The 25315-nt window shown below is 54.2% G+C and overlaps 7 protein-coding genes and 1 non-coding gene across 8 annotated transcripts; 5 read left to right on the plus strand and 3 right to left on the minus strand.

Annotated features, from left to right (window-relative positions):
* Window positions 1-385: 385 nt before the first annotated feature.
* On the minus strand, window positions 386-1409 carry SETTUDRAFT_162733 (uncharacterized protein). Its single transcript, XM_008022964.1, has one exon. It carries the CDS (start codon window positions 1253-1255, stop codon window positions 608-610), a length of 648 nt encoding a protein of 215 aa, XP_008021155.1. The 5' UTR covers window positions 1256-1409; the 3' UTR covers window positions 386-607.
* A 2270-nt stretch (window positions 1410-3679) lies between these two features.
* On the plus strand, window positions 3680-6857 carry SETTUDRAFT_41089 (uncharacterized protein; the record flags this gene model as incomplete). The annotated part of the gene is made up of 1 exon (XM_008022124.1): window positions 3680-6857. One exon carries the CDS (start codon window positions 3680-3682, stop codon window positions 6740-6742), a length of 3063 nt encoding a protein of 1020 aa, XP_008020315.1. The 3' UTR covers window positions 6743-6857.
* Window positions 6858-9209: 2352 nt separating this feature from the next.
* SETTUDRAFT_162736 (uncharacterized protein) lies at window positions 9210-11233 on the plus strand. Its single transcript, XM_008022965.1, has 5 exons — window positions 9210-9333; window positions 9383-9523; window positions 9578-10239; window positions 10296-10708; window positions 10767-11233. Exons 1-5 carry the CDS (start codon window positions 9229-9231, stop codon window positions 11108-11110), a joined length of 1665 nt encoding a protein of 554 aa, XP_008021156.1. The 5' UTR covers window positions 9210-9228; the 3' UTR covers window positions 11111-11233.
* A 154-nt stretch (window positions 11234-11387) lies between these two features.
* SETTUDRAFT_t7 lies at window positions 11388-11477 on the minus strand. Its single transcript has one exon. It is a non-coding gene; the product is annotated as a tRNA-Phe (tRNA).
* Window positions 11478-12072: 595 nt separating this feature from the next.
* On the plus strand, window positions 12073-13718 carry SETTUDRAFT_162738 (uncharacterized protein). The gene is made up of 3 exons (XM_008022966.1): window positions 12073-12340; window positions 12458-12661; window positions 12717-13718. The coding sequence occupies exons 1-3, from the start codon at window positions 12260-12262 to the stop codon at window positions 13293-13295; spliced, it is 864 nt and encodes a 287-aa protein (XP_008021157.1). The 5' UTR covers window positions 12073-12259; the 3' UTR covers window positions 13296-13718.
* Window positions 13719-15078: 1360 nt separating this feature from the next.
* Window positions 15079-16635, plus strand: SETTUDRAFT_153263 (uncharacterized protein; the record flags this gene model as incomplete). The annotated part of the gene is made up of 2 exons (XM_008022967.1): window positions 15079-15100; window positions 15275-16635. 2 exons carry the CDS (start codon window positions 15079-15081, stop codon window positions 16633-16635), a joined length of 1383 nt encoding a protein of 460 aa, XP_008021158.1.
* A 3351-nt stretch (window positions 16636-19986) lies between these two features.
* On the minus strand, window positions 19987-23184 carry SETTUDRAFT_170917 (uncharacterized protein). Its single transcript, XM_008022968.1, has 4 exons — window positions 22982-23184; window positions 22094-22929; window positions 21899-22039; window positions 19987-21849 (listed from the first exon to the last, which is right to left on the minus strand). The coding sequence occupies exons 1-4, from the start codon at window positions 23042-23044 to the stop codon at window positions 20340-20342; spliced, it is 2550 nt and encodes an 849-aa protein (XP_008021159.1). The 5' UTR covers window positions 23045-23184; the 3' UTR covers window positions 19987-20339.
* A 714-nt stretch (window positions 23185-23898) lies between these two features.
* SETTUDRAFT_41094 (uncharacterized protein) lies at window positions 23899-25189 on the plus strand (the record flags this gene model as incomplete). The annotated part of the gene is made up of 1 exon (XM_008022125.1): window positions 23899-25189. The coding sequence occupies one exon, from the start codon at window positions 23899-23901 to the stop codon at window positions 24958-24960; it is 1062 nt and encodes a 353-aa protein (XP_008020316.1). The 3' UTR covers window positions 24961-25189.
* Window positions 25190-25315: the final 126 nt, after the last annotated feature.

The following is a 25315-nucleotide window of genomic DNA, read 5'->3' on the forward strand; positions in this document are numbered from 1 at the left end:
TCGGGCCATGACCTTACATCGGCTAAGGTTAAATAGCGGCACACTCAGGGCACATTCTGACGACGTTTTCTTTATGCAACTTCATTACCCGGTACATACGACCATAGGAAATTGAAAACTGGCTACCCCGTCAGATCTAGCAGACATAAACAATTTTCCGGCGAGTTAGTAGGCAGGTGGGTGACCACTGGCGAATCCTCGCTGTTGTATGTTTTTTGTTTTTTGTTCCAACTGGGGCACTGGATGGTAGGCTTGGCTGGACTTCTGTTTGCTTTGAATGTATACACTTTGAACATACGACGGCATAAACATTACTGGTTGATGGCGGAATGACTTTATTTGTATTTTTGCCTCGGATATGGGAGCGAATTCGAGGTCTTCTCCTGTTCCTGCGAGCCAAGGGCGTTTGACATGTTTCTACTTTGCATGCTTCTTCTGCCTCGTATGTGTCTGCCTTGCATGCTTGTGTTTTTGTTTTGTATGTGCGAGCGCGTAGGGTCAGGGTGATCCTGACGGGATTGTTCATGGTACTCGTAAGTTTACACGGTGCAGCCATCTTATCGCGTTTTGGTTGAGGTGAGCAGCTTCCTACGCTCGCTGCAGCCTTTCAGCTGACATCTTCCTCCTCTTCTGCTTCCCGTTTCCTTTCCCGCTCCTCCTCCTGCTCCTTCAAGTGCATAGCCTCGACCAGTTCAGTGCCCTCCATGCCCACCTCATCACCGCTGTTGCTGTCTCTTGGTTGTTTCTCTCGTATCGCCTTTTGCGCCTCAACTCTTTCCCTAACCAATTTGGCAATGGCGTTGTCCGTCTGCACATTTAGTCCACGCATCTTCTGCTCCAAGTCTCGCTTCAGATCCCAGTTTGGCTTCTTGGGCTGTAGCTTGAACAGGTCCAGCCCCTTATCTTCTGCCTTCTCCGCATCTTGCTGTGCCTTTGACTCGAGCGCCAACTGCTCTGCCTTGTACTCTAGTGTGTTGGTGGGGTCGGCAATGGGCAGATTGTCAAAGCCCAGCTTAACATTCCGCGTTTTGGGGTCATAGTTTCGGCCAGAGAGATATGTTGCTGCTACTGAGGACTCTTCATCTTCGGTGCGCGTGAGGGCTTGCGAAGTCTCGCTTTGCTCCTGGGTAGAGGGCGATTCCGAAGCCTCGGGCGCGTCTGATATTTGTTCTTGCTTTCGCTTGAGCGACTTCAACTGGGCGAGGCGCGATTTGCGGTCGTTGGCTGCTGCTGCCAGCTTCTCGTGTGAAGACATGGTGAAGGCTCGTGGTTTGCGCCGGAGAGGCTGTGGGATCTGTCCGGCCGAAATAGGTCGCAAAGGCTCGAGGATTGGCTTTTGTTTGCTATTCAACGATTTCTAGTCAAGCTTGGCGCGAATCGGAGAGCGGGGCTGGCAGTCGCAGGTGTGGTTGTTGTTGTCGTGACTTTTGCGGAGTAGAGCTCGGAGGTTGGACATGTTCCCCGGTTACAGTAGCGGGTCAGCTAACGCCCCGGGTCAGCTAACGCCCCGCCCCAACACCATAACAACAAAACTTCAACGCGTCACAACTCCACCAATATGGATCCGATTCAAGAAGCGATTGAATATATCGAATCGCACGAGCCAGGAGATGATTTCTCGTACACAAAAGTTGCTGCCCAGTTTGGTGTTGAGCGCAGTACGCTCGCTCGAAGGCACTAGGGTGTGCACAACCAGCGCGGAGTCTCCCAACGATCCCTACACCCAGAACGCGAAGCCGAGCTTGTACGATATATCGAAACGCTTACCGAACGACGTTTGCCGCCTACAAAAGTAATAGTACAGCAGTTTGCCAGCCAGTTGGCTGGCAAACCGGTCTCCGAAACCTGGGTTAAGCGGTTTCTCCGCCGTCATCCCAACCATCTTATCTCTTGATCGGGCAAAGCTATGGCCAAGGAGCGGACTAGAGCTGATTCAGGACCCAAGTACAGCTTATACTTCAAGCTGTTACATAAAAAAATAGAGGAGTACAACGTCCAACCAATACATATATTCAATATGGACGAAAAGGGGTTTCAACTTGGCCAGGTTGGCAGAACAAATCGTGTATTTGATAAGAAGCTGTACGAGTCAAAAGGGGTAAGGCAACCCCTTGAAGATGGCTCCAGCGAGTGGATAACGGTTGTGGCTTGTATTTGTTCGGATGGGAGCGCTTTGAGTCCAACTCTCATCTTCTAGGGAGCCAACGGAGCTGTTCAATCGAGCTAGGTTGAAGCTATACAAGCTAGAGAACACTCAGTATTTACTACGTCATCACCCTCTGGCTGGACTAACAATGATATTGGGTTATCGTGGCTCAAACAGGTGTTTGAAAGAGAAACTAGACGGCATGCTTTAACTGGGTATCGATTACTACTCCTTGACGGCCACGGATCCCACGTAACCATGGATTTTATTGAGTATTGTAACGACAACAAGATCCTCTTATTTGTATTACCCCCTCACGCTACTTATACGCTTCAACCCCTCGACGTTTGTATATTCAAACCCCTCTCGAACGCTTACTTAACTTAGTTGATGGGATACCTCTAGGACAGCTAGGGGTTACTCAATTTGACCAAAGGAGACTTCTTCCCGCTCTTCTAGAGGGCTTGAGGTAACGTATTCAAACCTCCACTCATCAAGAAGTCGTTTGAAGCCACTAGTATATACCCAGCCAACCCAGACGTTGTACTCGAGAAGTTTGCCAAGCAAGCTTCAGACTCTGACAGCAGCAACTCAGTACTATCGGGGAGCGATTGGCTCAAGCTCAAATCAATCGTACGCCGTGAGGTGAAGGATTAGGGTAGTAAGGACGTCAAGAAGCTTCAACGAAGCTTGTGCCACATCTCAGCTCAAAACAGTATACTCCAAGAGGAGGTCAGGGGCCTCAGGCAGTCCCTATCCATCAAGGAGAGGCGACCAAAGCATTCATTCACCCTCTAGCTTGATGAGGACGAGGTTTACCATAGGGGAGCCAAGATATGGTCGCCCAGGAGTGTACAACGAGCTCGCGATCGTCGGGCATCACAACAACAACAAGCTGAGCTTCAAAAGCTTTAAAAAGCCAAGCAAGCCGAGGCAAGCAAAGCAGCTCGTGAGTGTGAGCTTCAACTTAAAGCTGCGAGGCGTGTTGAGCGGGAGAAGGGTTGGGAGGAGACCAGAAAGCGGAAGGCCGAAGAGAAAGCCGAAAGAGAGCATCGTAGAAGCCTCCGCAACGCTGCCAAAGCTATACAATTGCCCCAATCGGGTAAGCGCAAAGCTTCAAAACCTCATAAGCCAGCTACAAAGCGTCAGAAAGGTGTTGTGGGTGGTACAGCTTCTGTGGGTGCCCGGGTGGCTGCACAACCAGTTCCACCCAAAACCACCAAATCGCGGGTAATCCGCCGCCCAAAAAAAGATTTGGACTAGCGCAAAGTCTTCACAGGCTATTATATAGTATAAATCTACTTTTGCGCAATTTTATCACGTTTGGTTGAGGCGTTACAGCTGCAATACTCATGAAGCTGTTGTGTTGTTGCCCGGGCGTTGAGTGACCCGGGGCGTTAGCTGACCCGCTACTGTAGCGCTTTCAGCCACATGCGCACTTTCTCAAGTTTTCCAGCCACTTTGCCATACCATACGCTTCACCACAGCCAACGCGTCATGGCTCGATAAAGATTGCAGCATCTCCGGCCTCCCATGCCCCGAGTCCGCGTCCCCAATGCTAGCTTCATCGCCAGCGCGGACCTCCCCATCCTTCCGTTCCTTGCGCCGAGAGTCTTCGCCGAGTCACTTATCCCAGGGAGGAACAGGCCGCACAATGCCAGGGGTGATGCTGCGCAGAAAGAGAAGCAGAGTCCTTTTGGACTATCGGAAGCTTCAGGGCGGATAGGAGATGCAGAGAAGAATCATCAGCTTCGGCACCAGTCTGGGTCAAAATGTCGCCAGCATCTGAGGCAAAAGGACCTGGCCGCGGGGTCGCTGCAAACATTGGGTTATTGGCAGAAAGAGTCGAATCATCCGCATCCTGTCAATTGGCTTTATTCGGAAATTTCCAGCTTTGCCCGGCAACATGCACGAACATATGCGACCACTACGCCCAGCCATTCCAATGCACCAACCAAAACTGGTGTTGGAAAACGCCGACTCTACAGAGCTGTGTCCAATCGCACTTCTTCCGTGCTTGCTCCAAATGCGTATTCGCAGGCAGCCAGACGAGAGAAATTACTGGCCTTAGAGAGAGCACGAATCTCCAATTACATCTCCCGACTGCCATCCAATCTGTCGCCAGACGAGCTGATGGACCGGGGAACCTACAGGTCTCTTTCTCGCCGCGTGCTGAATTTGCTGCGTTGGAACTCGAAACATTTGGACCTGACTAGGAAATTGGATCGCTCTGAGAAAAGGACTCGGCTGAATGTAGCCTTTGCTGCGCTCGATCGGACACTTTATACCTCTTTACGAAGACATACGCGAAGAGTTGTCATAAAACACAAGCCGCAATGCGTCCGACTCAGCCGCAAGCTGTTCCCACCTAACACTCCAATTGGCTCACATATGGTATGGAAAAACTGGGTTGAATTCGATGTTGGTACAAGGAGAGCGTACGCCCATCGGCTGCTCATCTACCTTTTGGATCGCAAACCTGGCCTTGCCTTGCGATTCATACAAGTTATAGCCAACGATCCGCTTTTACGAGGCCGGAAGACACGAGCTATCGCAGATGCTCTTGGCCATCTCTCCAAGATTCATACGAGAAAAGTATACGGTGCTCTCCAAAAGTGGGGTTCCGATCCAATGGCACATCGGAAACTGTTCGTTCCTGCATTTGTAAACATATTTACCAAGTCACTGTCTAGCCAGCCCGACGTCTGTTCTCAGGATCTCCTATACAACCTGGTGGAACTAGCCAAAACCGGCGACCTCAAGAAAGTGTTTGATTGCTTGGTTGAGCACCGTACGAGCATTGGGTTTGACACCATGTTGCATTATGCGAGCGCCTTTGGTGAGGCTGGGGAAGTCCAATACGCCTTGAAATGTCTCGATGAGCTCAGAGTAAGACACACTACGACTGGATGGAACGCGGTGGTGGGCCGGGAGAGATTGCGATGGACATGCGCCACCATACTGCGTCACAGCATGAGCGCAAGCCACGACTTTCACCAAACTCCCTTGATAGTGGCTGCTTTTGTGCGCCTGGGGATCAAGATGGACATCTTGCTTTACAACATAGTCATGCATAATGCTATGCAAGCTGGCGACTACAACACTGCCTTCAAAGTGTACAACACCCTGGAAAGCAATGGATTAGAGCCCGATGCACACACTTACTCGATTCTCCTCCATGGGTGTACATTGCAAAATGATCCAGCCATATTCCAAAGTTTTGCACAACATTGCGCAGATGTGGCCAAGCAAGGGGAGTATTCGTGGTTAGCGGCGGATTATCTGTACTACCTATATGTACGTTATCAGATTGACACTGACGCTGAACATACGCGCGCGTTGCTGTGGGACGCCTACTCAAAATTATTTTCCACGGAGCCGCTGGAACCTTTTATCGCCTCTGGAATGATGTATCCGAGGCATGCCATGACTGAGCAAAACACCCCTGCACCGAACTCGGCACTTCTCACGCCGCCTTCTGTAGCGCTCTACATCATGATGCAAACAGAGATTCAATCAGCGTTGACTGTAAGCAATCAACGAGTCCTAAACCTGTACCGGATATTCAAGTCGGTCGCAGTAGAGGGGAGCAGCCCAGCCTTCAGAAGCCTGGTCCGGAATCCAATCATCTGGAACGCTTTCCTTCTTGCCTTCAGCCAGAAGCAACAATTTGCAAACGCGTCTCAGGTCATCAAGGACATGACGGAGAGCCCAACGAAGCCCAATATCTACAGTTGGAACATATTGATGCAGGCATTCTTCAAGACGGGCCAAGTGCAAGCGGCTGAGCGTGTATTTGAGATTATGCGTAACCGGGGCGTTGATCCGGATCAATTCACGTATGGCATTTTGGTACGAGGGTATGCCAAAGCACAACTGGTTGAGCGCATAGGTGAGACGATGGAACATCTTGAGACTGAGCAAGAACTTGAACCCAATCTGCTGCGGGCTCTGGCAGCTGTTGTGAACCGGCGGCAGCTCATGCTTACATTGGAGAAGAATCGGCTTCACAAGGAAGCCAAGGCGCTCGCGGACGCAGACCAAGAAGCTGAAGAGGAGCGTGCAAGATGGGAGCCACCCTTGTTTGACATTACCAATATCGAGACAAGAGGGGCAAGCGATAATGCATCAAGAGAGTCGCAAGCGATAGACAGTCTGCACGAGGATTCGTCCACCAGCTCCATGGCCCCGGGCGTGGCTCCTCATCGTCAAGACAGCCAAGAGGCGGATATATTTGGATTTCTCACAGACGAAGATGCACCACGCGCATCGTCTGCGTCATCAACTGCTTATTCAGTGTCTGGGCAATCCATTCAGCAGCAGCAAACGCCGAAGCAGCCAGAGTCTGGCGCTGTTGATACGCGAGATCCAGAAATCCAATACAGAATGCTCCAGGAGCAACTAGGACTCATGGAGGGGTCAGAATCGCCTGTTGCTGCTGAGGCCCCGCGTCCAGAGCCGGTGGGTGCAAGTCTGGGGTTTAAGAGTGTGCTAGACACGACAGCGAAAAAGGGCGTGAGCAAGGCTAGCGTGCCCAAGGGTCGGGTCAGGCCCAAGATAAAGAGAGAGAGACTAGACCGGCCTTGGTCTGATTAAGCGCAGCATGAGACCCTTGAGCGGTATAGCATAGTCTATCGTTGCACATGCGCAGATGAGACTTGGAAGGCACCAGGAGAAGACGGCATGGGGCATTGTATGGTGTAGCAACCGGGACGCTTTGCATGTCTCAAGCAGCAAGAGTGAAGATAATGAAGACAACATGCAGGCTACTCGATCGACGGTTTTCTTGTCCCTCGTTGTCCGTCTGGCACGGCACAACCATGCAACCGGTACGCCATGTCGGCCATGGTCTACACGTTCATGGCACGTCGAAACGGAATGCGTAGCCGTACAAGACGCCTATTTTCCATGGCTGCAGGGCATATTACTCGTTTGAGCATGTCGGTCAGCGCTTGGAGGGTCAGACCATGCAGAAAGCGGTGGTAGAAAGAAAAGAAAAATTAAGTCGTGTCTGCCAATGCGGGTATTGCGGGTAGATGGACGAGTCTGGGTCGGTTGCGACGGACGCGGTGCTAGGTCTAGACTGTTGATCCTGTCTCTGCGAGGGGTATTGATTGTATGTGCAGACGGGCGCAGGCAAGCCGACAGTGTGGCTCTGGGCAGTCATGCAAAGCCATGCATGCATGGGCGTTGTCATTGTTGCAGCGGATGCAGTTGGCACAGCCCGCCCGCCGTGGCTGCTCATGGTGGTGGTGGTGGAGGAGGTGGTGCGCGTGGCCGTGTAGGAACAAGGGCCGCGGCATGGCCCGCTGGGCGACTGGAAACAAGCAAAGCGCCATCCATGGGCAGCGCACGCGGACAGCTGGTGCGCACTGGTGAAAGTTAGTGGTCGGAAACAGTATCCGCAGTTTTCATCTGCAATCTACACCTGCCCGTTGCAATTACCACGTTGGGAATCCAAACTGCATCCCAATGCGAGTCAGAGCTGGATCTTGTATTGCCGTCTGTCGCCATGGCTGACGCCACGTCAGGCCATGGCCGGACTGCCAGCCAGCTGTTGTTGCGGCTGGCATTGTAACAGGCGTGTAGAGTCAAGAGAGAAGCTCTACAGTGAATGCACTTGGCCCTGTTTAGATGAAGCTCTATACAAGGACGATGTCGTGGGCATTGGGTGATGGCGTTGGTGGAGGAGTAGTTGCTCGAGGCAATTGGGGCCTGTGATTGGTCGGGACAGACGTGCGCATGTCGGTCCGAGATGGATGTGTACCAGGACAGCCAAAGACGCGTATTCGTCTGGAAGATGAAGCCGCATTGTGTGTTATAGGCTGGTATGGTGTGCCTGTCGGTATCGGTATGTACACTGCACATCACGTATTGGTGCTGACGAGCCCACGCGTGCATCCCAGAGATAAGTTGCTGATAAGCCATGGTCCTCTGCTCAACACTAGCCCACAAGTCGTCCATTGAGCCGCATCACGTGACCAGACGGATGGCGGGTTTCACACTACCACTACCACTACCACTACCACTACAGGGACCGCGGCCTCTGCCTCAGCGTCGGCACGGCAACGGATGCATACAAGCACAAGCACGCAGCACGCCCTCGCTCGAGCTACTCGTTTCTGGGGATATGACGTGGGTAGCAGTCTGGAGGAGTGGAAGTGCAGAGTGGGAGCCCCATACGTCTTGTGGCAATACTGACACTGATACTGGCTGGCATGACGACCCACAAAGAATATGCACCGAAGACGCGTAGAAGCAGGGAAAACCGGGAGCTGTCCCATGGGTCGCCTCCCCGCAGCTGTTCGTCCGACGCGTGTTGCACCTGTCTACACCTACACCCACCTACACCTGGGAGAATGTCTGGCAGGCCTGGCCGCTCGTCAGCTATGTCATGCTATGCGCGGCAGCCTCTGACGATCCGCTCCTACACTGCATAGCACACGCCGTGCCAAACCCCAAGCCCCGATGGTCGTCCAGGTCGTCGGTGGGGTTCGGCCGTCCAGCACGTCGAGCACACCAGCGCAGCGACTCACACAGGCCCGTTGTCGCCCTACCCCACACGTCCAAGTCAAGAATGACGTTCAACGACGTTGACGTCGGTGGTAAATCACGGAGCCAAGCCGCAGAGGCTCAAATTTTGAGGCCGACGAGGCCCCGCAGCCAATGGGCACACGGCGCATGCCTGTAGCTTAAGCCTGTCAAGCCTTTGATTTGCCAAGCTTGTCGCTCGCGGTGCGCCCAGTCGCCGTTAGTCACCATGCCCGGCCATGCAAAAGATGACGTCGACTACCACCGCGGAGACCCACGACCACCACACGCCCTCGGCCTGTGCTACTTTTCCTGCAACAAGGATCATCACAGCGAGCTGCCATGGCCGTCCACGGTTCACAGCTCCGGAATGACGGCATTGCGAACTCGTGCTACCCCAAAGTGGAGCAGAATGGATACGTTATATGTAGCTGGAGACCCCACGACCCCAACTTCTGATACTACACCACTGTCCAGTTGATCGACAGTCACCCAAACATTTCGATACAATCATGGCGATGCGAGACCAGCATTCGCCTGCGTCGTCCACCATGGACCACGACCCCGAGAAGAAGCCGCAGATGCTCAAGGGCGGCATTAAGGAAATCTTTCGCATGCGTATCATTGCCATGGCAATTATCGTCTCAATGGGCGGTGTGCGTACTACAGCCGATACCCAGCAGGCCTGCCACTAACAGTCTCCAGTTCATCTTTGGCTACGACACTGGTCAGATCTCGGGCTTCCTGGAGATGCCCGACTTTCTCCAGAGGTTTGCCGACCAAAAGGACCCTCAGACTGGTAAACTAAAGTTTAGCAACTGGAAGTCTGGGTTGATTGTCGCCTTGGTAAGTTGGGTACACTGCTTCAATTTTTCACGGCACGAGCCAACACTTTTGTAGCTGTCTATCGGTACCCTAATGGGAGCCCTGATTGCTGCACCCATTGCAGACAGGTTCGGCCGCAAATACTCCATCGTCTTCTGGAACATCATCTTCTGCGTCGGAGTCATTGTGCAGATCACCACGACAAACACATGGTACCAGATCTCGCTGGGTCGCTGGGTCGCTGGTCTTGGTGTGGGAGCGCTTTCGGTGCTGACACCAATGTATCAATCAGAGACTGCTCCACGCTACGTCCGTGGTGCCCTCGTCTCGTGCTACCAGCTCTTCATCACGCTTGGCATCTTCACGGCCTACTGCATCAACTTTGGTACCGAGGCCCGCCGCAGCTCCTTTGCGTGGAAGCTTCCCATGGGCATTGGCTTCATCTGGTCGGCCATCATGATTGTCGGCATCATCTTCATGCAGGAGTCGCCCCGATGGGAATACCGCAGAGGCAAGATCGACAGCGCCAAGCACACCATTGCCCTCACATACGGCGTTCCCGAAGACCACCCAGAGGTGCAGCGCGAGATCCGCGAGATCCAGAAGAAGTTTGAGGCCGAACAGGCGGGCGGAGGTCACCACCCGTGGTATGAAATCTTCACAGGACCCCGCATGGCCTACCGTGTTACGCTTGGTATTGCCCTGCAAGCTCTGCAGCAACTCACGGGCGCCAACTAGTAAGTCTGATTTGAGTTGTGTAGGTGTTGGAGCAAGGCGTACTAACCGCTCGCAGCTACTTCTACTACGGAACGACTATTTTCAACTCCGTCGGCATCAGCAACTCGTTCGTCACGTCCATGATCCTGGGCGGCGTCAACTTTGGCATGACGTTCCCTGGACTGTACGTGGTCGAGCGCTTCGGACGACGACCCTCGCTCATTGCCGGCGCACTGTGGATGTTTATGTGTTTCCTGGTGTTTGCCTCGCTTGGCCACTTTTCGCTGACCAACGACGATGGCACGTCCAACCAGGGCGTGGGCTATGCCATGATTACGTTTGCGTGTCTCTTCATCGCAGGCTACGCCATGACCTGGGGCCCGATTGTGTGGGCTGTAGTGGGCGAAATCTACCCGTCTCGGTACCGCGCCAAATGCATGGCCCTCGCCACGGCCAGCAACTGGACGTGGAACTTTCTCATTTCCTTTTGTAAGTCGACTGGGCCATCGCTCTGTCTGGAAGAACATGCATTGACAGTTCTTCCCAGTTACACCGTACATCACTTCGGCCATTGACTACCGATACGGCTACATCTTCGCGGCGTGCTGCTTCACCGGCGCCGTCGTCGTGTACCTGTTTGTGTGCGAGTCGCACGGCCGCACCCTCGAGGAAATCGATACCATGTACATTTTCCACGTGACGCCGTGGAAGAGCAAGCACTGGGAACCGCCGGCCGACGAGGACCTGCCGTCGCTCGACAGCACGTATCTGACGCCTGGCGCGAGGGGCATCAAGAAGGGCAATGAGGCGAGGGCGCCCGAACAGCTGAGGCGAGAGAGCGTGCCTGTTAGCGACGCCGACATGGAGGCTAGCGGGGCGAGACAGCAGTAGTTTGCTTTGGCGCGTTACAAGTTCAAGTACGAGTTATGGTTTCTTTGTAGTGTTTAGCGAGCATCATCCATGCATTGTATTATACCACCATGTCCAGGCATGAAGCCTAATGAATTTTTGAAACCACACCCCTCTGATCGTTATTTCCCCGACCAAGTTATAAAAAAAATTGTGAAAGTGACGGTCACTTCAACACAACTTGTTCTACACCCAGTCGCATGAAGTTTGCAGACGCAAAAAAAATCGTTCGAAAGACCCTGAGCAAGCCCAGGCACGTTGTCCCCTTCGTGGATCGAACACGATACCTCCAGATTTAGTGACCAAATTTGACTTCAGTCTGGCGCTCTCCCAATTGAGCTAAGGAGACGAGATTCTTGATGAATGAACAGGCCGGAGTAGCAGATATATAGTTGTTTATATTTTTTCCTACACGCGCAAACCACAGTGCTGGCCGTCCGACAATCTCACAATCCGACATGGCTGGGGTTTTGGCAAGCATAGCGCGCCAAAGTAATACCCCCTCATGCTCAAGGCCCCTGTTCTGCACGTGAGGAAATGGTGTGATGTATCCCTGTTTGCATGTATGTATGTATGTCAGACAGCAAGCATGTGTAAAGAAAAATGATTTCTTTTTTTTCTTCTTTCTCTTTTTTCAGTTTCCAGGGCATCGCTCCCAAATGGCGGGCCAAGAGGGAAAAAAAAAGAGAAAAAAAAAGAAAAATCAAGGCTCGGCTTGGCGCGGATGTGGCAGTAGCAGGTAGTGGTAGTGGCAGCTGTGTTGACATCATGACGCGGGTTGGAGGCCCGAGAAAGCTTGTGTACATAATCGCGCCGAAAGTCAGAGAGAGGGGGGGGGAAGGTAGGAGCGGGGGAGCCGCACGCGTACATTACATTCACGGACGTACGGACGTACGTGTGTATTGTTATTACTATTTTGTTTGCGTGAACATTGAAGGGTGGGGAAAGAAAGAAAGAAAGAAAGATAGTGAGAGAGAAAGAGAGAAAGAGATTTGCTGCGTTGAGAGCCACCGCCACCACTGACGCAGCAGCTTGTTTTCCGCAGGAGCCGGGCGCCACGATACGAAGACTTGGACGGTTTGCAGTTGTGTGTATTTGTTTGCAACGCGACTTGGCCGAGACGTATCTAGCATGGCGATTGTGCAGGGTTGGCTGCCGCCGTCGCGCGAGAACTGGGAGTGGTTATGCTGGATGTGGCAGTTTTTTCCTCTGGTATGTTGTTGGGCCCTCCCATTGCGCTGACTGCGCGCGCGCGCGCACACCTCCCCGCCACTGCATGCAATAACAACAACAACAAAAAGGCTAACATGAGGGTTGTCAAAATGATAGTTTACGACGGCGCAATGGGTACTGGATTGGTATCCGCAGGGCAAGACGTCGACTGAGTCGCGGTTTAATGTCGATGGCAAGATAGGATGGGCGACGATGGAGTGCGTGGGACCGCTCACGTTGGTGTACATTATGATGTCGCTGCCGAAAGAGGTGGGAATTGCAGAGCTGCCCATGGGAAACTGGACCATGGCAGGGTGTTTTGTGAGTTTCTGGCACATGGCGGTCACGATTGTGCAACTGACGGTTGAGAATTCAGGTCATTCACTATGTCTATCGGGCCATCATCTCGCCGCTGCTGCTCAACCCCAGCATGTCGCCCATGCACATTCTCATCTGGATATCGGCGGTGATTTTCCAGCTGTGCAACGCGATTTCGATAGGCGGCTATCTGGCAGGGTACGGGCCGACGTCGCAGTATGAGTGGAGTGCGCGGACCGAGTGGATGTTTGTCGGGCTGGTGGTGTGGTGCTGGGGGCTCATGGGCAACATGTTCCACGACGACGATCTACGGGAAATCAGGAGGGCGGCAGGGCGGCGGCAGCGCAAAGAGGTAAAGGAGCAGGGCAAGGCGGTGGACAGGGTGGACAAGATGTATATGATTCCCAAGAACGGACTGTTCAAGTACGTCTTGTACGCGCACTACTTTTGCGAGTGGATCGAATGGGCAGGGTGGTGGATTGTGGGCGGATGGGGCTGCCACCCGGCGCGCGCGTTCCTTGTCAACGAGATTGCGACGATGCTGCCGCGGGCGTTGCAGGGCAAGCGGTGGTATGAAAAGAAGTTTGGTAAAGAAAAACTAGAGGGGCGCAAGGCGGTGATCCCGGGGCTGGTATAGGTCAGGGGGTTTGTTTTGTGCACAAGAAGCTTTGACAGGCTAGTGGATAAGCTTCTGGCGTTCCATTGCCAGAAGGAAAGGGGGAGTAATCAAAGGACGGTTCGGGTTCAGGTTCAGGTTCAGGTTGGAGGGATTGCTTAGTGAGCATGCAGCAGGGCAGTTTGTCGGGTGCAGGACTTGACCTGGTAAGCATGACATGGAGGCGTCTGGGGAGATTGTGGAGTGAAACTTGTTGGCCACACCAGTTTGGGCGGCACTGGGGGTGGATTAATGGCAAGGTTGTGACGGGTAATTGGGATTGGGATTGGGATTGCAGGTTTTTGTGTTTTTTTTTCATGCTGCTTTTCTTGTTTGGTGCGATGGTTCAAGCAGCGGTTGCCGATCGGGACATGGATGAAACTCGGAGCAGCAGGCGGATGGCAGGAGGACATTGGCCGGTAGGTAGGATACGAGTAATGAGAGCTCTGATACGAGCGAGACGCCACGATGCGCTGTCGGTCTCGGGCTCTGGATGGGCTGCAACGTGCCGAGGGCAGTGTGTGCTGAGGGCGTCTTAATATAGAGTGGGCGGCGGGCCAATGGCGGGCGGGGCACGGGCGGCCCTGTCGCGGGAGCTCGTAAAAAAACAAGCGAGGCCATGATGTTATTGGAACCGGGATGGCGCCAAGCAGCCGGGCAGACGATGACGGAGCTGGATTTGGCATGATGACACGGCGGCCAGGGCTGGCTACTCTGGATGGAGTAGTACATAAGTAGCAGCATGTGTGGCAGTACATTCACAGCAGAGAGTATTACCTGTATAGTAGATGGTGCCATGTCGGGCCGTGGCCAGGACAGGCACATGGCAGCCGGCCTCAGCCACTGACGCGCCGCATTGGGGACTAGCGCGGCGCCACCCTGCTGGCAGCCTTACTGTTTAGGCCTAGCGCCAGCCATGGCGCGATGCACCAGGCGCCGGCTTTCCGTCCCAAGCTCTGCCAGCGGGAAGAGGGAGGGAGGGAGAGCGAGGATGAGGATGCGAGGGAGAGGAGAGGAGAGCGAGGGAGAGGGTGAGGATGGAAAAGAGAAGAAGAAGACAGGTGTCTGTTCGTGGCCGCGTTTCAATGTGCAGCCACCATGGCGCCCACATCGCTTGCCCATACGCCCTCGCCCTCTCTCTCTCTCTCTCGCGCGCGCGCTCTCTCTGGTCGGCTCGGCGGCACAGCGGCCCCGCCAGAGAAAGAGAACAAACAACAGAGGGCGCTCGTCCAGCGACTCCAGCTGCTGCTGCTGACGGCGGCGGCGCTGGCTGTTGTTGGGCCCAGACAAGGCCAGGCAGGGCGGCCGCTTGGGGGGTGTGTGTGCATTCAATAACCGCTGGTGGCTAGCCAGGATGCGCTGCATGCCACATCCCTCTCTCGCTCCCGTGCAGGGTCCGCGCCGTCTCGTGCACACCCTCACCCTTTGCGCGCCCTCGCCCACTCATCTGCTCACATACACATACATCATCACCGCCCTCCCAGACCCACGCGCGACAAGCACCGCTTCGCCTGCCCACACACTTGTCGCCGCCCGCCGCCGTCCACCCGCCTCACGGCTGCGCTGCCATTGCGTTGCGCGACACACTAACCTCGCCCTCTTGCATAGTCGTGCCGACCACGGTCTCGCAACACGCCCCTACCAAGCCCGAACCCACTCAAAACCCACCGGCCTCGAATCCTGCTCCACGCCCGCCCCAGAGCCTCAGTCGCTCTTCTGTTCGTGACAGTGCCCGCCTCCCTCTGGCCGTGCCACCATCGCAAACATGTCGGGCAATGTCACTGCCAGTACGTTGTCGCTCTCTTTTGTCGCGTCCAGCCCTGCTGCCGCTGCCTCTTCTGCTCCGCGTGCAACAAACACTGCTGCTTCTGCCTCGCCTTCTGCTCCTCCTCCTCCTCCTCCTCCTCCCTCCTCTCCCTCCTCTGCTCCTCCGCCGCCGCCGTCTGTAACACCCTCCACAGCACCACAGCCCTCACCAGCGGCCTCTGCTCCTACTCCTGCTTCTGCCGCGCCCTCCAATGCGCCCGCACAGTCTGCTTCAAGCCCTGCCCTGGCTTCTAACTCACCTTCAGCCCCGAGGCCCGCCACCAGCCCGCCGCCCTCGACCCCCCAACCAGCTCCCTCGAGCGCGCCCGCGCCCGCACCCGCCCCCGAATCTTCGCCTGCACCTGCCCCTGCGCGTGCCCCCTCGTCGGCTCCTCCCCCAGCCGCCGACACGTCAAAGACCAAGGCGCCACCGCCGGCTGCAGAGACGAGCGCTCCTCCTCCACCAGCAGCAACCACTGCGCCCTCGACCAACAATGCCCCGCCTCCTCCAGCCGGTACAAGCACCGTGACGGCCCCCTCGGCGCCCCCCTCGACAGCTGTCCAGACCTCGATTGTCGTCGTCACGTCGGCCACGGCTCCAGGCCAGCCGCCCCAGGTCATCACCATCACTTCAATCATCACCCCATCTGGTAATGTTGCAGCGCCCACAAAAGGGGCATCCTCGACCGCCACAGGCGCCGACTCGTCCAGCACGAGCTCCACTGGCCTGCAAAATGCGCAAAAGGAAGACAGCGGCGGCATGAGCAGCGGCGGCAAGACTGCCATTGCCGTCGTCATCCCCGTTGTGGTCGTGGCGCTGTTGGTGCTGGGCGGCATCTTTTTCTGGCGAAAGCGCAAGCAACGCAAGAGCGCAGAAGACGAGCGCAGGAAAGAGGTGGAGGAGTATGGCTTCAACCCCAACCACGACCCAACCCTGCCCGCCGTCGGTGGTCTGGCCATGGCCGAGGACGAGAGCGGATACCGAGGATGGGGCAACACCACGACCAGCTCCAACCGTAAAATGTCCACGACGCTCACCTCGGGCATGACGTACTCGGACAGCAACAGCAACCCCGGCGGATATGCCAGTCCCCACTCGCCCACACACGGAGTCTACTCTGACGCCCACTCCAACGACCCATTGATGGACGGCCGCCGCGAGACAATGGATTCGGATGGCATTGGCGCCCTCGGTGTTGCCAATGGCGCTGCTGCTCCCAACTCTGCCCAGAACCAAATCGGTGTCCACCGTGGTCCTTCCAACGCCTCTTCGACATACTCTACTGCTGATCATTCCGACAACTCGGGCGATTACCCTGGCATGACAGGAAACAACCAGCAGGATTACTACGCCAACCAGGACTACTACCAGCCTGGCCCATACGGCGCCAGTGATCCCTATGGCGGCCAACAGCAGCCCATTATAAGAGACGTGTCAGCACGGCGAAACACGAGGATCGAGAACCCCAGTGTTTTCCCCCACCAAGGGAACTCTGGCATTGCGCAAAACTTTTAATTCTTTTTTAGCTTGGCTATATTTCCATCTATCGCTACCTTGTATATTGCCACATCTATCATTCTTCATTGCTCTTCACTTCGGTCGACATATATCCACACAGCGGCGTTTTTTTTTGGAGGCGATAATTCCTTCGTTTTACCTTTTTTTTTATATCAACCTACTCTCCACATTCTGCCTCGACCTTTTCTTTTACCGTCTTCACCGGTGCGTCCGCATATGCGGCACACCGGATTGGGTGTCGACACCAAGGCCTGCTCGCCCCCCACTCTGTGATGGAACATCTTCGCAAGGAACAGACTTGTGCTTGTCTGGCACAATGACTTGGTATGAGACCGAATGAGCCTGCATTCGGAGGTTGCAACGCCGGGAGGGAATATTGAGCAAGGCAAGCTTTACACACGATTTGTATGTGTAAAGCTAGCACAAAAGCAAGAGTGTTTGCGAACTTGGTATCAGTGCTTCGTGCCATTGCTTTTCGAGCGTGTCGCCCCCTTTTTCCTTTTCGTCACAAGACGTTTTGAATCCCAAGGCATCCATGTGTGGATTTATTCTTTCTATTCATCTTTCTATTCATCTTTCTCGCCATCTTTCTCGAGATGCTTCGCAATCGGATCGAGAGATTGGGGGTTTTTTGACGGCCTTCACGCGACCACTGTGGTAATCATCACGCTTCCGCCCACTCTCACGCATGGGTCGTTTTTCCTACGAGTACTACTACTCTTGTCTTTCATTTGAGTTTTCCCAGCCACACACACGCCTTGTCATCCAAGGCTCAGAACTCTCTTTCTTTTTCTGTTTTACCTAAATATCCTTCTTTTTTTTTCTGTTTCTTTAGCTGTAGCGAGATGGGTGTAGTGGGGCGAGGGCAAATCAAGAGAGCAAAAGGTGGCTTTGTGCATTGCAAAGAAAGAAGACACGAGAGTGTGGACTGGGTTAATGTAACAACGGCCAAGTCATCCATCCATTCAACAAACTAACTAACCAATCCCTTGTTTTTTCGTAAAGAGAAACGGGATATCACAAAAAAATTGCATTCGATCAAGTTCTCATGTTACAGTACGAAAATGTATATGTACAGTCGCTATTTCTTGATATTCTTATTGTTTTTTGTAATATAGAGTATACAGTTACAGGCTATGCTAGGCGTTACAAATATACCTTGTCTTTTTACTGGTTCTATGTCAATGTTTCACGGGGGAGGTCAAGTGTATCCACTTGGGCGAGTGGCCTTGGATGAGTGGCCTTGTATTTAGGGCTGCACAGCAGAGACACACAACCGTGTTACACGACATGTATATGCTGTGCAACAGATCGACTCGACTCGACTCGATTTACTCTAACCACAAACATCTCTCTTTGCTCACATCATTCTCGTCTCCCCTTGTCTTCTCATTCACACACACACGTGTATATCTAGCACACCAGCTATCCACTTTATTATATCAATAAAACAAAACACGGTAGAAAAACCTCAAGTCTCACTAGAAAAATAGTACTACTGCATACTAAACTAGTCCCATGCTACCTTGAAAAGTTTGGTCCGGGTACCTCTCTCTACTGCACTGCACTGCACTGCACCGCGCTGTCGTGTAACGGTAACAGTAACCTAGCACTGCATGGGCACTGTAGCAGTTGCAATGGCATTTCCCTGGATCTGATGGTAGCGATGGTGATGGTGATGAGGAGGTGTAGGATAAAAATGAAGGAGACAGGAAGACGAGGAAGAAGAATTGTCGAGATACTATATACTGTTCAAGACACAGTAGTAACTCTGCACTATATATACACCTACACCTCGACGCACTGCATAATAATGCACAGCCATAAAGTCCACTGACAATGTCGAAAACAGTACGTAGGGGAATAACAGCACATATACTTGGTACACACGTAAGATACAAGGTGCAAATTGCTCAACCCATGCATTCCACACGCATCCTGCATCAAACCCAATGTCCACTTCTTCCTGCCGCTGCCTTTCCATACATTCACACTTGCTTTTTACCCACCCCCAGTTTTACTTGGCAACCCCATTCGCATTTGCTTCGTCGTGCTGGCATTGGTGGGCTGAGTGTTTGGTTGCCGGTATCACACCATCACATCACCCGTCCAAGTACACACACCCATACTTGTATCTAGCTGCATGGCCCCGTCGTGACGTGCATGTGCATGTGCATGTACATGATGCAACTGCATTGGTTGCTGCGGCTAGGTTACTACTTACTGCTACTGCTACATTACTGTTGCTTGTTGTTGTTGTTATCCTACACCTACACCATGATGATGATGATCTACCAAGTTGGATTAAGTACTTATCTACACGCACGCACACCAAGCACACCCATTGAACCCCCCGAAAAACCAAATATATATATATATATATATATATATATACATATATTCACTAGCGTCTTAACCTTTCCGCTCGCTCTAAAAAGTATATCGGACCTTGCATTTTTCCTGTTTTTATCCGCGAACCTTGGTTCTGACTTTGTGTGCGAACAAGGAGAGAGAGAGTGTGTGGCTATGCATCATGCATACCACCAAGTACCACTACTCACCACTACCTACTAGGTACTGTACTACAACACTAGGTGCAGGTGTACTTGGGCTGGCTCGACGCCACCATCAAGCCATGCATGCGGATTTCCAAGCCAACACAGCGGGGCAAATTTATAGTGAAGAATAGAACTTCGTGCATTGGGCTAGCTAAGTCGTACTAGCCATCGATGCTGTTGCTGTTACTTACTGTTGCTGCGCCTCATTTTATATACACTCCACTCCAGTTAGCTCAGCTCGGCTTTAGTTTCAGCTTCAGCTCAGTTCAGTTCAGCCCCGGTCGTGTTTTATCTCGCCACTGCCGTCACTCTACTCTTACAGCTCACACATACACACTCCACAGCCCCTCCTTTCAACTCGCTTCGCCATCGAATATGTACACTTGGTTTCGCTTGGGCGTGTCGGGATGGCTGTCAGTGCAGCATCACGCTTGCTTTCCCAGCCAGCCATTGACCGACGAAAAAAAAAACGCTTCTTTCGCTTCAGCTTTGTCTCGCAAACCTATCGGCGAGGTGTAGCTTGTTCAGTACAAGACGCCATTTACACGTAAATCCCATTATCAACTAGTCGATGTGGCCACTGGACATCTCCGTCTGCCACTGTCTGTCTTCCACTACGTACTGGCACCGAGAAATGCCGGAATTCACCACGTACTTACACTCCACATGCCGCTAGTATCTATCCTCGAGTGCCATGTATCCGCTCGTGGCATGACCACGTTGAAGCGATCACGAATTAGAACATCCACGTGACAGCATAGGCGGGTTCATCATCGACGTGAGCTGCAGTGCCGCGCTTTACTCCTCGATCCACCAAAACATGCAGACATCACAACCAACCAATTCTCAACATTCAGACATGGTTTCAATTTCGTTTAAGCTACATAGATATTGCCGACGCCCCAGTGACCCAGAAGAGAGACCCCTTTTGTCAACATCCCAACAAGCCAAAGTCAAGGACGAAATTTCAGGTATTAAAAACGCCGACGAATCCTTGATATGCAGCTGCAAATCAGAAAGACAAAAAGGTCAGACAAACGCCCAACGTTTTTCTTCCCATTCTTGCCTTACCCATCGTCGAGGAAAAATGCAAAAGGTAGGATAGGAGCACCGTCGCAATGCTAAAGGTCATGTCATCAAACGTCAATTAGTGTTGTTATTGTTGGTGTTGTTGTTGAAAGACGCCGGTGCTGCTCGCGCGGCCATGTTAGGGGCGCTGTTAGCGAGCCCAGAAGACGGCACTCGTGTCATCGAAGGGAGGGCGAATGGCGGTGCTGGTGCGGGGGCAGGAGGCTTTGCAGGTAGGTGTGCAGGCGTGCCGTATTTGGCGATGCTGCTTTGTGAAGAACCTGGATCACCTGGTTGCGATGTAATTCGATTCATCGAAGGAGCAGACATATTGCCCTGCATGCTCTGAGGTGATCCGAACGGCGGTGTTGAAGTAGCCGAAGGGCTGGACCTTGGCATCTGGGCAGGCATCGAGGTTTGAGCAGACATTTGATATCCACCATAGCCATTCATCTGTGGCTGTCCTGGCATCATGTTTGGCTGCATTCCAAAAGGCATGTTGCGTCCACCAGGCACAAATGCTTGAGTTTGTGGGTTAAACTGCCCACGGTTGTAGCTTCCAGGGATAGGATGCTGGTTGCGGTTTGGCTTGCCATTGTATGCGTTGGAAGGAAATTGGCCGTAGGGGTAGCCGGGCATTGGGGGCTGATGAGGCGCAGACATTGGGCGATTGCCCGGTCCGTTCTGAGCACCGTACGCATTCTGTGCCATTTGATATGGGGGCTGCTGATTGGCCTGTGGCCATCCTGGATTCACAGGCATATGCTGAGGTTGCTGGTACGTGTCTGGGTAGGATGCCATTTGTGGATTCGCCATTTTGGGCGTCACCTGAGATGGGAGACCGGCGTTCTGAAATGATGACATGCCCCGCTGAAAGTCTGTCGACAGGTCATAACCATTCTGTGCTTGTCCGTAGCCGGGGTACATCATCATTGACCCGTTGGAGGCCTGGTACTGCTGTCCGTTCCACCCATACTGCGGCTGCGCATCTGGGTTCATCATACCAGGATACGGGCTGCTGTACGTGGTTGAGGGAGAGGCTCCAGGGTTCATGGCCGCAAACGGGGCATTCTGCGTAGGGCCTGGGAAGCCGTTATAATAAACAGCATTATCTCCAGCGTACGCAGCAACAGGGTACTGCTGTGGGTAGTACACGTTGAACCGGGACCGAGCCTGAAAGTCGTCGTCGTCGTAGTTGCGCTGCTTCTTGGGCTTCTTCTTCCCAGCAGTAGAGCTTGACCTCGAGACATCCTTTCCTTTCTCCTTATCTTCTCCTGACCCATTGCCTTCGGTTGCATCAGTCTCTTCACTTTCAGCGCTGCCAAAAATACGTTGACGCGCTTCTCGATAACGCGCCTCGCGCTCTTCTCGAGATAGAGCAGTCTTGTCTTTGGTGGCTTCACCGTCGTTGCTACCCTCACTGCCACCCATTTCAGACGTCGTCTTTGACGCATTCTGTGAGTTGGCTGCAGTGTTGTTTCCAGACTTGCCATCGTCACGACGCATAATCTTGCGAGCAGGAAGCTCTACAGGAGGAGTATTGGTTCCCTTTGCGGGATCAACCATTTGTGACACGGGCGGGGGGCTGCGACTGATCAGCACAATGACTACAAAATCATCACATCAACACATACATCCTACAATAAGGCGTACGCGTGATCTTAACACCCGTCATGGTAGTATCAACCACATGGCCAAGCAGATAGTAGTCGGCAAGACGATGCGCAAGCATCCTGTAGAAAGTGTTGCAGTTAGGTAGGCACAATTCGTTCTCACTGGGCATTGTTAGCGCACGGAAGATTTTCACATTTTGATAGGAGCAAACCTACCGAGAGTCCTTGATGAAATCGATAAAGTCTTGTTCAATCTTGACCACAAACAGACGGTCTCGAGGAGAACGCAGAGCCTCGAGTAGCTTCTCGTCTGGGATAGCGGGCATGTTGGGCGCGCCATTGTGCGCAGCCATGCTGTTTGGCAGAGGCTGGGACATGGGCCCTGTGCCGTTCAGCGACTGGTTAGGGTCGTACAAGGCCTGGGACCCATTGGGTATAGGCGGAAATCTTCCTGGGGGAACTCCTCGATGAGGCTGGGGATTCATCACAGCTATCTCCTGCAGCTGGTCCCGAAAGGCGCGCGCGGCACCATGATCAGATCCCTGTCGGGAATCTGCAATGACTGAGTCTGGAGGCGATATAATGTCCTCTTCCTCGACCGCCCTCAGGCTAGCGCTGTCATCCGGTCGCAAAGACTCTTTTTCGTCCAGTGCAAATGTCGTCGCAGAGGCGACGCTCTTTCCATCGATACTGGGCGGCTTTCCTGATCCATCAGACGAAGATAGCTGGGTGTTGCTATCTTCTGTAGCAGACAACTTGACAATCGCAGCAGACTGAGGCCTGTCAGCAGCTTCCGCCTTGACATCGACGGGGGGTGCCGGCGAGGAGGCTGCTGTGTCAACTGGCGGCACGGGCTGCGAGGTGGCATTTCCAGCGCTCTTGCTCGTGTTAATGCTCTGTTGCTTCTCCGCAGGCGCCTTTGGAATGTCGCCATTTGTAGGAATAGAGCGCGGCTTCTGAGCAATGGCAGGTACACGAGGTGTCGCAACAGGTGGTCTCGCTTTGGGGGCGGAATCTTTCGACATTGGAGGCTTCATGGCAGAGGCCGCGACCTGGACTGGTTAGCAAACAAGGCGGCATTAGGGGGTCGTCGGAGAAGCGGACCTTTGCGAAAGAGAGAGGCCTCTGGGGAGCCTGTTCGGTGTGGGCTGGCGTCGCCGATGCCATGGCTCGTATGCGGCGGTTGGTGTTACAGCCCAAATGAGCAGTAATTTGCGATTCAGGCTGCGCGGGCCCAGTGCGCAGTCGGTGTTGGAATGCGGGGGAAACGGGCAACTCTCTCGTGTCAAAGGCTGAGATGGCCGGGTGGTTCAATGGGATGCCAGGCGCCTGGGGCCTCAAGCCGAAACAATGCCCAAGCCCAACGCCGTGTGCGGCTCGTCGTGGGACCGAAAGGAAGGCGGTGTTGACCAGAGGGGCGGCCGCAGGGGTTTTTCAGGAAATAGGGTGCTCAAGGAAAGTCGCAATAAACGGAGCCAGAGAGCTGGACATGTTGGTGTGCCGACATTCGGGGGGAAGGGTGCCAGAGTGGAGGGTCGTCGAAGACTGCGGTGAAGTAGCCTTGACGCCAGGCGTGCGGTCCCTAGGCTGCGTGTAGCGAGCACGCGGCGACCAAGCAGCCAGGTACAGGGCGCAACGAGACAGGCGACCGGCAAATTGGCGCGGCGGCTGGGAGGAGGGTTGCGAGTCGGGCGGCGACCAGGCTGGTATGCGGGGTGCAGGGCGAGGCGTGTGAAGGTCACAGAAGCCATGATGAAGCCGCAGGTGGGTGGGTGCGCTTAGTCATGCACTCCGCCGAATTCTCCGGCCCATGCCCATCCGCGCCTTGCCTATCGCGACCAAGGCCCGTCGCCCTCTCTCTTCGCCCAAAGCCGCCCTCGAAGACGCAACCGGGCGACGCCTACGCACATTTGCCCGCCGCCGCCGCCCCCGTCCTCGCGCCGCGTGCCCTCTGCGTGCCCGGAGCCACCTCGACCGCACTCCTCTCCGCACCCCCCCTCCGCATTGCGACCACGCCGCCCATGTTCCGCCGCCCAGGTGCTGGCCGCTCCAAGGCTTCCGCCGACACGCTCTGCCAAAAGTGCCTGCAGCGCGGACACTACAGCTACGAGTGCAAGGCGCCCGCCCAGGAGCGCCCCTACAAGTCGCGCCCCTCGCGGACCCAGCAGCTTCTCAATCCCAAGCTCCAGCCCAAGCTCACCACCGACGTGCCCGAGGACCTGGTCCGGAAGAAGGGCATCGCCGACGAGATTCTGAAGAAGAAGGACGACGACCGCAAGCGCGCGCGCTCCCTCTCCACCTCGTCTGCCGACTCCATCTCGACCATCTCGACAAACCGCTCGCGCTCGCGCTCACCACCGCGGCGAAAACACCGCGACTCACGGCGCCGCGCACCCGACGATGGAGCCCTGCGCAAACGGAGCAGGCGATCCGTGTCGAGTGACTCGCGCTCGTCGCGAGACTCGGACAGGCCCGACAGGAACACGCGGCGGCGCATGAGCTCCTTCAGCCCCGACGAGCGAGGCCGCCGGAGAACCAGGTCCAAGTCGAGGTCGAGGTCAGCGCGCATCCAGCCATCGCCTGAGAATGCTCGGCGAAGGATACCACACAGCGCCAGCGCCAGTGTACGCTCACGCAGCAGAAGCGTCCGGCGAGACAGGAAGCACCCAGACCGACGGCACTCAGTAGCGCCATCACGATCCAGAAGCCCAGACCCCATGGATACCTCGGACGAGCGGAACCCGTCCCACGGCGCCGCCTCGAGGGCTAGATGGGAAGCCTCCCCGCCACCGAAGCGCCAGTCCTCGCGATCACCCTCGCCATACCGCGGCAGTCGCGACCGCAGTCCGAGTCGGTTTTCCAAGCGCAGAGCCCTGCGGCGGTCGCGCAGCCCGCGCGAGTCGAGGAACGGAGGTCCCAGGCGAGGCAGTCCAAGTGGAATAGCAAGAAGCCGTTTCGACAACCATCCGCCCGCTCCTCTACCAGCACAAGTAGCAGCAGCACCTCCACCAGCTCCAAGAGAACGCAGTTTGAGTCCCTACAGCAAGCGCCTTGCCCTCACAAGAGCCATGCACAACGGATAGATTGAGGCAATGGACATGGATTGCACCAAAAACGAGCAAGCGTTCATAGCAGAAATCATCGAATTAGGTATTGTTCATAGCGGAGAGCGTCGAATTGGGCTTAGTTTGGTCCATCCTGTTTTCTTGTAAGTAATGTTAGAGTAAAAAAGAAAGGCAGGGGACTGCAAGGTTAGGCGCTTTAGTTTTAAATCATCAATAGCCCAGTGGTTTCACTCGGTCGAGGCATTGGCAATATAGAGAATTGCTTTTCGCAATTTGCATACGAGCATGTGCTCCTGGCATCGTGGTGATTACCTCGTGACTTCACATGCATTTTCTTTTCCTCCTCAAAGCCAAATTGAAACATGAACAGCAC

The sequence above is a fragment of the Exserohilum turcica genome (assembly GCF_000359705.1).
Source record: "Exserohilum turcica Et28A unplaced genomic scaffold SETTUscaffold_1, whole genome shotgun sequence".
Lineage (NCBI taxonomy): Eukaryota > Fungi > Ascomycota > Dothideomycetes > Pleosporales > Pleosporaceae > Exserohilum > Exserohilum turcicum.

What these genes read in the sequence shown, in the direction of transcription:
- SETTUDRAFT_162733 (XM_008022964.1), bottom strand. Translation starts at nt 1,255, where the DNA reads ATGTCTTCACACGAGAAGCTGGCAGCAGCAGCCAACGACCGCAAATCG.
- SETTUDRAFT_162736 (XM_008022965.1), top strand. Translation starts at nt 9,229, where the DNA reads ATGGACCACGACCCCGAGAAGAAGCCGCAGATGCTCAAGGGCGGCATT. An exon ending in TTATCGTCTCAATGGGCGGT is followed by an intron (nt 9,334 to 9,382) that starts GTGCGTACTACA and finishes AACAGTCTCCAG; the next exon opens with TTCATCTTTGGCTACGACAC. An exon ending in CTGGGTTGATTGTCGCCTTG is followed by an intron (nt 9,524 to 9,577) that starts GTAAGTTGGGTA and finishes ACACTTTTGTAG; the next exon opens with CTGTCTATCGGTACCCTAAT.
- SETTUDRAFT_162738 (XM_008022966.1), top strand. Translation starts at nt 12,260, where the DNA reads ATGGCGATTGTGCAGGGTTGGCTGCCGCCGTCGCGCGAGAACTGGGAG. An exon ending in TGTGGCAGTTTTTTCCTCTG is followed by an intron (nt 12,341 to 12,457) that starts GTATGTTGTTGG and finishes TCAAAATGATAG; the next exon opens with TTTACGACGGCGCAATGGGT. An exon ending in GGACCATGGCAGGGTGTTTT is followed by an intron (nt 12,662 to 12,716) that starts GTGAGTTTCTGG and finishes TTGAGAATTCAG; the next exon opens with GTCATTCACTATGTCTATCG.
- SETTUDRAFT_170917 (XM_008022968.1), bottom strand. Translation starts at nt 23,044, where the DNA reads ATGGCATCGGCGACGCCAGCCCACACCGAACAGGCTCCCCAGAGGCCT. An exon ending in GATTTCATCAAGGACTCTCG is followed by an intron (nt 22,040 to 22,093) that starts GTAGGTTTGCTC and finishes AACAATGCCCAG; the next exon opens with TGAGAACGAATTGTGCCTAC. An exon ending in CGTACGCCTTATTGTAGGAT is followed by an intron (nt 21,850 to 21,898) that starts GTATGTGTTGAT and finishes GATCAGTCGCAG; the next exon opens with CCCCCCGCCCGTGTCACAAA.